General features: G+C 38.7%; 2 protein-coding genes across 13 annotated transcripts in view; both read right to left on the reverse strand.

Moving 5' to 3' along the window:
• The window catches only part of ccdc6b (coiled-coil domain containing 6b), a 34,021-nt gene extending 24,343 nt beyond the window's left edge, over positions 1-9,678 (reverse strand). Inside the window, exon 1 of the mRNA XM_084433653.1 lies at positions 9,402-9,678. Within this exon, the coding sequence (XP_084289779.1) occupies positions 9,402-9,635 (234 nt within the window). The 5' untranslated portion in view covers positions 9,636-9,678. The remainder of the gene's footprint in view (positions 1-9,401) is intronic.
• A 1,835-nt stretch (positions 9,679-11,513) lies between these two features.
• Positions 11,514-13,512, reverse strand: part of ank3b (ankyrin 3b) — a 170,765-nt gene continuing 168,766 nt past the window's right edge. For all 12 annotated transcript variants that reach the window (XM_084433634.1, XM_084433632.1, XM_084433633.1 and 9 more), the window contains one exon: positions 11,514-12,772. In XM_084433634.1, coding sequence (XP_084289760.1) covers positions 12,767-12,772 — 6 coding nt within the window. In that variant the 3' untranslated portion in view covers positions 11,514-12,766. The remainder of the gene's footprint in view (positions 12,773-13,512) is intronic.

The following is a 13,512-nucleotide window of genomic DNA, read 5'->3' on the forward strand; positions in this document are numbered from 1 at the left end:
AAGAATGGTTACCAGAAAAGCATTTTAATAGTTTTCATACATCAAAAACTTATTAACATGCTAATAATTAAACTTATTTGTAAAACATTTAGGAACAGATTTTCTAAACAGGGCAAATTAGTCTGTGACCGCAATCCCATAAAAGTGCAGATTGGAGTGTAAAGTTCTGCGGCTGATCTACTGAATGTATAAATTAAAGAACACAGATGCAGCAGTTCATTTCCATAATGATAATCTACCAGGAGCAGCACAAACGAACAGTCTCGCAAACAAGCAGAGCCGATGATAATCAGGTGCGGGTAAAACAACACAAATGTGGCAAATTAAAAATAACGTGGCTATGTTCAGAAAACCTCTTTCTCTGGCGTTCCAAATAAATGAACAGGAGTGGAGAACATTCTCTTCAAACGCAGCATGTTAAGTGCAAAATGGGTTAAGACATGCTGTTTTGGGCGTTAAATAATGGGGTAAATACCAGTAAATGAACTACCGCAAACCTCAAATCATGTTTTAGGAATGTGGACAAATAAAAATGACATGAAAATATGTCTTTCAAAATATGACTAGAAAAAATATTTACAAATAATTCACAACATTCTATAGACCTTATGCGCCAGAGAAACGAGGGCTCCGCCATCTTTAGAATATTGTCTTTTAAAGGTGCTCTAAGCAATGTCACACGTTTTTTAGGCCAAAACATTTTGTGTCACATACAGCAAACATCTCCTCACCATCCGCTAGCTGCCTGACCCCTGAACACACTGTAAAAAAATGCGGTCTCTGTAGATACCCCAGGCTCCACAAACGGCAACAAAAACAAACTGGGCTAACCCGCACCACGAAACATAAACTGTTCCAGCTAATAACCGACAAGAAGGATTTGGGGGTGGGGTTTGGGGGGTTAGTGCGCGGATGAGGAGGGGGGAGGGTCTAGCTAGCCTCCGTTTTGTTTGACAATACTTTGAACGTCAACAAGAAGTGACGTCACCCAACATCACTTAGAGCACCTTTAACTTCCGTTTTTGCGGTCGCTCTGTATATTTCTATGGCATTGCTGTCCAGGAGTAATTAGCTTTTGAAGTGTATTTACTTAATGTAAAGTTAACAAACGTTATCATGAGGACTGTAATGTTTAAAGCAGATGACTTAAATGTCAGTAATTTTAAAACGAGCCGTTCATTAATAAACACGCAAAATCGCTGTGAAAATACAGACCGGAAGTCAAAAGACAACGAGCAGTGTTAGTATTATCCATACTTACAAGCAACTAACCCTTAATCAAACCCCAATCCAAAACCTAACCCTATAGTATACTCTCCTCCAATAATTGTTGCATCTGAAAGGGAAACTCCTACAAATGCATATGAAAAAAAAAAGAAAAAAGAAAAAAAGGGCACAAAAATTGTGTTCATGGCTTTTCATCGTTCATTTTGTGCCAAATAATGCCAAAAGAAGGTCTGTGCTGGCGCAAGCTGTTAGGAGTCATATCATTTCTTTGTATGTTATGAAGAATTGCTTAAATGTGTGACACTTGAGATGAGAGTGATATGGTGCTGGATCATGCTGAACCACCCAGGAAAATCATAAGGCAACACTTCTTGTAGGTAGATCACAACCATTGAATCAGTTTTTACAAGCATATAAGAATTTAAGAAAGTGGCCTCTCAGTCTCTCACTAATGAATGCAGCACGAAAGACCTAAAAGCATGAAGTTTGTTTCTAAATGCAGCTGCAATAATTTAGAGAAAGGATGCAGTAAAAGCTGGGCTTGGGACAGCAGACAACATCACGAATGAAGATAAATCAAAGTAATTTCAGGACAATGGTTTGGTTATAATTTATAGAGATAAGTCAAGTTCATTATCGCAATGTGCTCCAAAACCCATGTGAGTTATATCAAAGTCCTTTTAGGCAAGTCGTGCCACTCGGCCGCCATCTTGGCAACGCCTCCGGGCAGCTATTTCGGACTAACAAGACCAGGCTCCTATCTAAATGAATGAGCAGAGAGTCAGAACTGCACTTTCACTGGTCACCGGGACATAAAAACTGCATGTATAGAAACTAGGGCTGAACGATATATCGTTATCGTATCTATATCGAGATATGAACTTTCAAGATATTACTATCGAAAAAAGCAACGATATAGACGATATAGATTTCCCCTCTCCGCGCTCGCCCTGCATACAACTCTGGCAGTCACAACAAACATCAGTTTTACGAGTGCCCTTGAATGCACCGCTAAAGCCAGCGCGCACACACTACCAGGGACGTGGGAACTATATTGTGAGAGGGGGGGCGGCGTTTCCATGGTGACGCGTCATTGCTTGTCACGTGACACACCGAAGCAGCAACAGTGCTGAATGAATGATGATCTGCTTTTATGTCATTTTTCCTTTTTTATTCAGAATATTCACAAATGTGTTAGCTATGGCATGAAATATCTGATATTCCGATTGTCAAATACATGCAAGTGGAAATATCTTGTTGTTTAAACACCTTTATAACGATCGCGTTAGTTGAGCTGTATGCGCGATGGGCGCCGCCGTGTTAACGTTAGTTTGTGCCGCAGACGCAGTTCAGAGAATCGGATCTGTTGGATTTACAACCTCTATGTTTACAACACGTGAATTCATCCACTTCTCCCGAAATACTTAAAAGTAAGTGGCTGGTGAACTGGGAATAGAATAGAGTAAACATTGAAGTTACTTACACAATGTGTATCTGATATGAATAAAACGTGTCGAATTATAATGGAAAGGACTATTATTACCTCTTCCATAGACATCAGTGTGTATTTTACAAACTCTAAATGTATTGTTTTTTTAGTACTTACGTAGTCATATCGTATTGTATCGATATCGAGATATCTGGCATGAAAATCGAGATATGAAATTTTGTCCATATCGTTCAGCCCTAGAAACAGCAGTAAAATATGATAAAAATCGCTGAAAAAGTTTGATGACTTTGCCCCAAAATAAGGTTTAAAACGCCTTTTTCCCCACAGGTTATACTTTTACTACGCATGCGCAAGGGTTCACGACACCAACTTAATTTACGTCTCTATCCAGAATGCCGGTGTTGCGCCAAATCGTCTCCGCTGTCGCAAAAACCTCAACTGTGCGCATGCGTCAGTGGAACCAGACGATAGGCTTAAAGTGTGTATGTCAGGTTAATTTTTTTTTTTAGATATATTAAATAATGTTTAGATGTCTGAGTGAAAATGTAATTATCATTAAAATTATTTCTGTAATTGCCCTACAGTAAGCTTTATAGCCATTTCTGTCAAGATCATATTTTTAAAATGCCGCTGAGCTGTTACGTCATAAGAGGGAGACGTGCCAAAAAAGTTCTATTCAAGTATGGAGAGTTTTGAGTCTGAGGAGATCCAAAATCCCCCTCAAACCTACGATGGCCCACACCACAGCCATACAATTTTGAGCCTCCCAGGCGTGAGACGGATGAGGAGCCAAACAGAAATTTAACTACTTCCTATCGAAGAACCATAAACATCTGGTGTGAAGAGAACCAGTGGAGAGTTGGTCAGGTGTCTTGGTAAGTATAGGCATAACTTAGAGGTGGAACGGTACATGTAAAAGCATTGAACCGAAACGGTACGGTGCATGAATATACACTGAGAATACACGGTATAAAAATAAATAAAACTCGCGTGCAAATGAATTAATGCGGAACTACTGTTAGTCACGCGGGTTATTTAGGGACGCCAAATCTGTAGCTCCGCCTCAGCTCTGAAGCTCCGTGGCTATAATGAACAGGCTGCGATGTCAAGATTGCAATTCTGGAATATGTTGGTTGGTTGGTGTGTGTGTGTGTGTGAGTGTGAGAGTGAGAGAGAGAAAGAGATAGGCGCGGACGCGATCGAACAGTGGAAACATAAAAACATTCTCCGTCATTTTCATTACATATGACCGAAGTCTTGAATACGGAAGCAGCACTGAAATCAGCGCGTTTGGTCCGAACAAACTTGACCCAGGCACGGAACACAGACCTGCTTTTTGGGAAAAGGTGGACTCTGTGACCGGTTTTAACGGTGTTTTTGCACCCAGCACAAACGCAGTAATTCACCATCGTGAAAATACGCCTGCGTATACCTAACTAACTAACTTAAATAACTAACTAACTTAAATAACTAACTAAATAAATAAATGTCCTAATCACTAATTCTCTCGCTCTATCACTCGTACAATTATCAACACAGCTCACAAACTTCTCCTCAACTCTGAACTGGGGAGACGTCTCCCTCTTATGACGTCAAGCGATTCGTTTGGGGGGAGGAGCAGTTTTAAGCGAGTACTGAAAATAACGAACTTTTTCATCTTATATTCTGCCTTTAGGTATCGAAAAACATAAAAAACAATACATCAACTTGTCAAACGTGTATTTCCCCTAACTATTTTGTGTTTATCTAAAAAAAAAATTTAACCTGACATACACACTTTAAATGTTTCCCGGCTTGACTGTTAAAAGCAGGTGATTGGCTTTCCAGCGGGAGGGGCAGGACATGTGCATACAACCGCCATCTTTGCCGTTACGGGTTTTCCTCATATAGTTGTATTGAGGATTGAGGAAGTGGCATGTCTCTTATATAAATTGTCTCTGGTTATATACAGTGAGGAAAATAAGTATTTGAACACCCTGCTATTTTGCAAGTTCTCCCACTTGGAAATCACGGAGGGGTCTGAAATGGTCATCGTAGGTGCATGTCCACTGTGAGAGACATAATCTAAAAAAAAAAATCCAGAAATCACAATATATGATTTTTTAACTATTTATTTGTACGATACAGCTGCAAATAAGTATTTGAACACCTGTCTATCAGCTATAATTCTGACCCTCAAAGACCTGTTAGTCTGCCTTTAAAATGTCCACCTCCACTCCATTTATTATCCTAAATTAGATGCACCTGTTTGAGGTCGTTAGCTGCATAAAGACACCTGTCCACCCCATACAATCAGTAAGAATCCAACTACTAACATGGCCAAGACCAAAGAGCTGTCCAAAGACACTAGAAACAAAATTGTACACCGCCACAAGGCTGGAAAGGGCTACGGGGAAATTGCCAAGCAGCTTGGTGAAAAAAGGTCCACTGTTGGAGCAATCATTAGAAAATGGAAGAAGCTAAACATGACTGTCAATCTCCCTCGGACTGGGGCTCCATGCAAGATCTCACCTCGTGGGGTCTCAATGATCCTAAGAAAGGTGAGAAATCAGCCCAGAACTACACGGGAGGAGCTGGTCAATGACCTGAAAAGAGCTGGGACCACCGTTTCCAAGGTTACTGTTGGTAATACACTAAGACGTCATGGTTTGAAATCATGCATGGCACGGAAGGTTCCCCTGCTTAAACCAGCACATGTCAAGGCCCGTCTTAAGTTTGCCAATGACCATTTGGATGATCCAGAGGAGTCATGGGAGAAAGTCATGTGGTCAGATGAGACCAAAATAGAACTTTTTGGTCATAATTAGAGATGCACCGATTGATCGGCTGGTGACCGGAATTGGCCGATTTTCACGTGATCGGCCATGACCGGCGACCGGCCGGTCAGTCTGACATATGCCGATTTTATGCCGGTCAAATGCACTCGGGCGCCGCATGATTAACCTTTTGAGCGGTACGGTCTCATATATGAGATTTGTCTGTGCCCATGAGAGTACGGTGCGGTGCCACATTTAGATGTTCAGTGACGTCGCATAACTGCCAGATTCAAACAAACTGTGCTTTCGCGCGTTGGCTGGCGCTGAGCCAGAGTCGGACGCGTTCAGCGCTGTTATGGCACAACTAAGCAGTGTTTTCAACCTCATAATGTTTATTTTAGGTTTCAGATATTTAAATACACATAAGCAATACATTTGGAGTTTGTAAAACACACACTGATGTCTGTGGAAGCAGCAATAACAATCTATTCAAATATAATTTGCCGACATGTGTGTTATTCATATCAGACAAACATAGGGGAAGTAACTATAAAGTTTACTCTATTCTTCTCAGTTCACCGGCCACTTTCTTGCATTTATTTCGGAGAAACTGATTAATTCACGTGCTGTAAATCCGACTGACAGGACAACATTGCGCGGCGCCCATCTCATTATAAATCAAGATTAAAGGTTTTTAAACGACCACTCACTTACACGTATTTGAGAATCGGAATATCAGATAGGCTAGTTGATGACATGGTAAGCAAGTTTGTGAATATTTTGAATAAAAAAGGAAAAGTGAAATAAAAGCGACACACACATCTGTCATACAGTTTTATTGTGGCTGCGGTGTATCGCGTGACGCGTCGCCATGGAAACATTAAAGGGAACGTTCGCGAAAAAACTCACTCGGGGGGTGGGGGTGTCAGTTAGAATATTTTAAACTTACGCGTGAAAGGGTTAAAGAAAAGATGGAAAATAAATATTTGTGTGTGCTGTAAAGTGGTTAGAAAAAAATGTAATCGGAATCGGCTAAAATCGGTATCGGCAGGTCAAACTCAGTGAAAAATCGGAAATCGGAATCGGCCTAGAAAATTGTAATCGGTGCATCTCTAGTCATAATTCCACTAAACGTGTTTGGAGGAAGAAGAATGATGAGTACCATCCCAAGAACACCATCCCTACTGTGAAGCATGGGGGTGGTAGCATCATGCTTTGGGGGTGTTTTTCTGCACATGGGACAGGGCGACTGCACTGTATTAAGGAGAGGATGACCGGGGCCATGTATTGCGAGATTTTGGGGAACAACCTCCTTCCCTCAGTTAGAGCATTGAAGATGGGTCGAGGCTGGGTCTTCCAACATGACAATGACCTGAAGCACACAGCCAGGATAACCAAGGAGTGGCTCTGTAAGAAGCATATCAAGGTTCTGGTGTGGCCTAGCCAGTCTCCAGACCTAAACCCAATAGACAATCTTTGGAGGGAGCTCAAACTCTGTGTTTCTCACACAGCCCAGAAACCTGACTGATCTAGAGAAGATCTGTGTGGAGGAGTGGGCCAAAATCCCTCCTGCAGTGTGTGCAAACCTGGTGAAAAACTACAGGAAACGTTTGATCTCTGTAATTGCAAACAAAGGCTACTGTACCAAATATTAACATTGATTTTCTCAGGTGTTCAAATACTTATTTGCAGCTGTATCATACAAATAAATAGTGAAAAAATCATACATTGTGATTTCTGGATTTTTTTTTTTTTAGATTATGTCTCTCACAGTGGACATGCACCTACGATGACAATTTCAGACCCCTCCATGATTTCTAAGTGGGAGAACTTGCAAAATAGCAGAGTGTTCAAATACTTATTTTCCTCACTGTATATATAAGGAACTGAAAGTCTAACAGAAAATATATTTCTACATATAGGTGTAACTATGTAGACATCTGCAGACCATAATCCTTAAGAATGGGAAGTGAATGATGAAGAAGTCACGTAGATAAAATAAGGATGAAATAAACCTGAGAAACCCGCTCAATCTGAGACCAACCGCTTTCTCACTTTTAAATGTACACAAACATATTCTCACAACACACGAGAACAACTGTCAGATGATTATCAAATATTAACAAGCAAAACAAACTGATGACAGATTGTACTGTACTATCAATATTTCATCCTCACAGTTTAAACAATCCATCATTAATATGTGATGGTTTACATTACGTACTCATTATGTACTACATGCTAGATTTGTGTTTAACCCTATGCCTACAGTATCTGATATGCAAATAAAGCCTCTAAACGATTATGATCAAAACTTTGCTGATAAACTTGCTGCGCACAATCTATTACATGCCAAACTCTGTCGTCTGATTGATAGTTTATACTTAAAAGGGCTTAAGTATAATTCTAAAATGTGTGGGGTTTTTTGCCATCAAGTTTTTAAATTAAAACGGAAGAATAACTTTAATATTGTTGCTAGTTGAATTTGAAGCTGAATATTTACTGAAGCAGCTTAGTTTAACTTGATTATCATCCATCCATTCTTTTTATAGAAACATTATGTTAAAATGTGAAACTGGCTTTTGAGGGATGTTTTTTGTACATCTCTCAATCATCATCGTATTGCAATGCATTGCATTATATGTTTTGCCCCACAGAAATAAAACTACAGAGCTTTGATCATAAAATAATAAGACATTTTATTTTGAGAGATATATTAGTGTGACAATTGACAAACTGATTTACAGTGCAAGCTATCAGAATTTCATCTTTTGGACCAAATAAATAACATCTGCACACAACAAATTGGATATTTTTGCTCAGTTTGGGCCTTTGAATAAAATTGAGGTGTTTTTCCTCTCGAGTACGAGTTCCACATTTATCACTTTATCATACTAGATGAGCCATAAAGCCTGATGTATCAAATATGATACTGTGATGATATACTGAAGTTTTTACTCGGTTTTGTATGCGAGTTGAATTTTCAGTTGTTTGAGTTTAATAATAATTGAATGCGTGACGTGTGAGATTATTCACGCCTACGAATTTACGTGCTCGCGTCGGCGCGCACACTTAAAGAGAGAACCTTCGAGATGCGCTTCATTCATGGTGAAGTACTGTAGAAGAAGCCCGCATCTGGTTCTTCTCTACTTTCATTATTTCTTTCCTTTTTAAGGGGTACTACAATCAATACCAAACATAAAACACATATGAAAACCTTTAAGATTGTTTAATAATTTGTCTGAAGTTTCAATAAATTGTTCCATTAAAAAATAAATAAACGTTGCTTTACAGGTTTTAACTGTATATTGATGGTCAAATCATCAACAAACTGCTGAGAGGGCAGATGACGCATTACCTGCTCACAGCATCACTAACCATAACTAGCCACATTTATATAGCAATATCGAGTATTATTTTAATTATGGGAGTTGTAACGATCGTGCTCCTATTGGATCATTCTACTGCACTTCACTGTAGTGTCACTTAAAAATAAGACCATGTTTCAATGAACCGTGTATTTTAAACTACTTCTGCAAACTATTACTATAGACATTCGTTTACACCAAGTGAGTTATGAAAATGAGGCTGATATTCCCAGAGTAATTAACGTTACTGTCCCGAATTAACTGCTTAGCTTAACTAAGATTGACGTTTAACGCTAACTGACAGTTTCGTAGACTCTAACCACAATCAAAACTTCAGCAGAGTCAATAAAAGGGGACTAAAGGGTGTTTGTTTAGTAAATTATTTTTTTAAATGACCATGGCATAACGGAAAACAGGGGACAATAAAAGCTAATCATTAGCACATTAGCTTTAGTGAAGCGTAAATGTAGCGTAACAGCAACTGTAAATGAGTTCAATAACGCACTAGATGTTTGAGCTAGTTATGGTTAGTGTTTGCTTCCACATTCATTCAGGTAAATAAGTATTAATTGTAAAGAAAGACAGTTGTGGATGACTCACTATGGTGACACTGGCTTTGCGCAAGTCTCTATTCTCCTCCTGCAGAGCTTTACACTTCAGTTTAAACGTCTCGAGCTCGATCTTCAACACTTTATTCTCTTGCTGTAAAGATGCCAGGCGGTTCGACAACTCCTCTAGACGGAAGGAAGAGATGAGAATGGAGGAGGACGAGGATGAGGAGCAATGAGGGGTGGCCCCGTCCGTGTCGCTCTCACTCGCACTATCCGCCATCATTGAGCATCAGCGCGTGTGTGAGTCAGTCAGTGAGAGGATGAGGAATGAAATACTGCTGTAGAACGCGAGTCAGCACTCGCTACAGCGACCCCTACTGGTGCGATTCAATTACAGCGAATCGCGTGGGGTTAGTATTGTTGCATTATTCCAAATAAATAGATTGAGAATCACAAATAAACGTAGAGAAATTCCCAAAAAGGATTCAAATTCACAAATAAATAGATTGAAATCCACAAATAATGGTTAAACGTGTTATGTGTTTTATGTCACAAACACAATTCTGCCTGGCATTAATTTGTGGATCGCTTCCGTGCATTTGTGAATCGCTTCCTGTGCATTTGTAGATCCCCTGCACACATTTGTGGATTTTGAAACATTTTTAGCATCAAAACATACAGACAAATCCACAAATAAGTGGACTCCACCCACCTTCTTCTTAAGCCAATCAGATAACAGCCATTTGTGCTGACCAATCATAGCACTCTCTCGCTCCATCCAATCACGATTTGCTTTAAAATCAGGGTGGTCTTGCCCTGAAATAACTTCGCTCATTCTTCTGCATTGGCTCAAATAGGAAGTATAAGGCCCATACAATTGGTATAGCAAAATATGTGTGATCTTGTTAGACAATTAGACTGTTTATCAAGCCAAACCACAGTTTTATATTTTATGAGCCTTTGAAAATGCCAGAGAAACAGTGCTTTACATCTCTGGAACAACGAGGAAGCGTCACGTTATTCATTCTTTATGAAATGCATGGAAGCGATTCACAAATGAATGCTAGGCAGAGTTGTGTTTGTGACAAAACACATTTGTAAAAAAAAAAAAAATGTATTTGCAAATCTCATTTAATTTATTTGTGAATTTTATAAATTCTTTATACTTTTTTGCTCTTTTAACTTTTTTGCGTATTTCCAATTCAAAGGCTCATAATATCCCTAAACAGGCGTAAATCGTTTCTTAAAAGCAGCACACAGACAGTGTGATCATGTGCAAGCTGCTCATTTTCTCAGCGCTGATCAGATTTTACCAGGTTTAAAAAGATATATATTTATAAAGATTATTGTGGCACACGTCTATTTGTATGTTTAGTATCAGTTAAATCAATTGCTAAAATATTACATTCAAATGATATCTTTTTCAGTGTACAAATGTTTCCAATAAAAAAAGTGCATATTGAAAGCGGCTCAAAGCTCCTTTTGCAGGAAGACAATTGTTGGCCTGCCAAGTATTATTATTTTCGATTAAATAGTCTATGACAAATCTTGCATTCTAAATAGTATGAACTGCAAGCCAATGCAATGTAATTTAAGGGTTACTTCACCCGAACATTCTGTCATCATTAACTCACCCTCCTTTTATTCCTTTTGTTTATCTTCGGGACACAAACACACACACACTTTTTTATATTCTATCATTTTTGTCCATCCTTTGAAAGTCACTGAACCAAAATATTCAAGCTTCAAAAAGTTCATAGAGATTTTAAAAGTAATCCAAATCAAGTCTTCTACTTTTAAGAACATTTAGATGTTTTAAGACATTGTCAACCAAGACCATTTTGACCACACTTCCTCAATGTTGAGTGCCTAGAAAAAAAAGTATACAGTATTTGTACAGTACAATTCAACATTATGATATAGTGCTACATTTGTACAATAATAAAACACTGGACAGGATTTATTGTTATTACTGCATTACACTAATGAGGAATGTGTGTGGGAAACGTGCTTAATTATAATGAAAATAATATTTCATGTTTGTATATTTTTATGTCAATATCTAGTTTCTTTTGTTTTGGGGATGAATATGCCCTAGACATGACTTTCATTATGAGATTCCCCCATGTAAACGTTAATGTTGAAAAAGAAAGAAAACACATTGAGGGTTTGAACACAATTTATTATAAGCTTAAATAATTAATTTGATCATCCAGTGTATGCTTTTTTTTTTTCATACATATGTTTGTTACCAGATTTATCATCCATTAATGCTTGGGTGATTTCTCAATAATGCACCAAAACCAGAGTAAAATTTTCCCCAAAACCACAGCAGCCTTGAAAAGTAGTAAAACACTGCTAGAATGATTACAAATGACAGGCTGACAGAAAGACTTCTACATCTTCGAGCCAACACACACGAAAACAGTTAAAAGTGCATCACGGCAGTCCACATGACGCATTCCGGTGAGCATTCGGATTTCAGTAACTGTCACTATCTGTAACTGCATAGGGAAACCGGCGCTGTGATGTGACGGGACACAGTGTATTTTAGTGAAGCTGAACAATGAGTCAGTGGTGGTGTGATACTGTCATCTTTGTTAAAAAAAGAAAAGAAAAGAAACAAAAAGGTAAGCATTAGCAAGGCTGTGAGTGTACACGTTCAGAACATCTTTCCCCCTTCTCTCGTGTGTTATGCCGTTTAAAAAAATCGAAATAAAGTGAATCACATGCATGAAAATATTAGTACTCTGAAGAAGTCTTTGAACAAAACTACAGCTGCTCCAATGTCCGTACCACTGAGAGCCGCAGTAGGTTTAAAAGAAATATCAGTTGTTAAAATCAAGCTGGCTTTTTTCATTTACAAACATTTTCTGCTAATAATTATACAAGTGCATGTGAAGCGTTCCCTTAAAATTGGAATCAGAATTGGTAGTTCATTCCTACACACTTGCCAGTGCATTAACAATATCGTGACCCACTTTCAAATTTATACAGTGTAATTTATATACATCCTAAGCTCCAACAGCATTATACACTCCGACGTTATGGATCCGAGAGGAAAAAAATGTAAGGCGAGTGTTGAAGGTGATTCAAACAAGTCCCTCCATTTCTGTCAACCAGCAATATGTTTTGTGGCCTCTTTGGTCACGGAAGTGCTTGAGCGCTGCCACGGAGCTTCTCGCATCGGACGCCCCCCCCCAGTCGATTGAAACGTCGCACCAACGATGTCTTCTCGACCATTAGCCATTATTGACAGAAACACGTTTTTTTTTCATGCTCATGCGAAATCAAAAGTCGTCTGGCTGAAAACCATTTATTTTTATGAAAGCTGCAGACACACGTTCCTCGTCCCCCTGACCTTGTGTGCGTTTCCAGTGACCTTTCTCCCAGGAAGATGGTTTCGAAACACTTTCAAATCTGAAACACAGTGACATACAGGACAAAAAGAAAGAAATGATATGTTTTTGTAGAAGTGACATTATATGAAGTGACATTATACGATAACCAAGAACATTTTGATCACTCTTCCCCATATGCTGGGTGCTCAAGCAAGCTTCATTTTCAATTTTTAGGAAAACTATCCCTTTAAGAAATGCCTTTTTGATATACATTGCAGACGTGCATTCAAAATTCTGAATTTCGCCTCAAAATCTAAAGATAAAAAATAAAACTAAGAAAATGAAAATATGCGGGAAGCACTGAATATATATATACATTTCCAAACATCTGAGAATACAGTGAAAATATAAGATTCAAAATCTAATTTAATCTTGCACAAAAAGAAAGAAAGAAAAAAAAAGCTTTAGGATTTGGAAAGAGTAGAACAAATAAATATTATGAAGTAAAATACGCAATTCAGTTTCTGGTCAGTAATTAAATAGAATTTCATTGAATTTGAATTAAATTCATGTAGACATGTCCAGTCAATGTGCGAATTCACAACGCAAGACCCAAATGACCCTTCAAAACACTTGTCTTGGTCTAGAGCTCTAGACACAGTACTATCAGTAAGAGAACAACTGCATGGACTAATTTGCTGCGTCTGCATGTCATCAGTGGGCTGCGGTCTACTGGAAAAATCGCTGTAACAAAGCACATTTCTCTGGTGACTATTGTGTTGATGACTACACACAAATCTACCGCCTGATCTGGCAGGA

Source organism: Rutilus rutilus (assembly GCF_951802725.1).
Source record: "Rutilus rutilus genome assembly, chromosome: 16".
NCBI classification, from domain to species: domain Eukaryota; kingdom Metazoa; phylum Chordata; class Actinopteri; order Cypriniformes; family Leuciscidae; genus Rutilus; species Rutilus rutilus.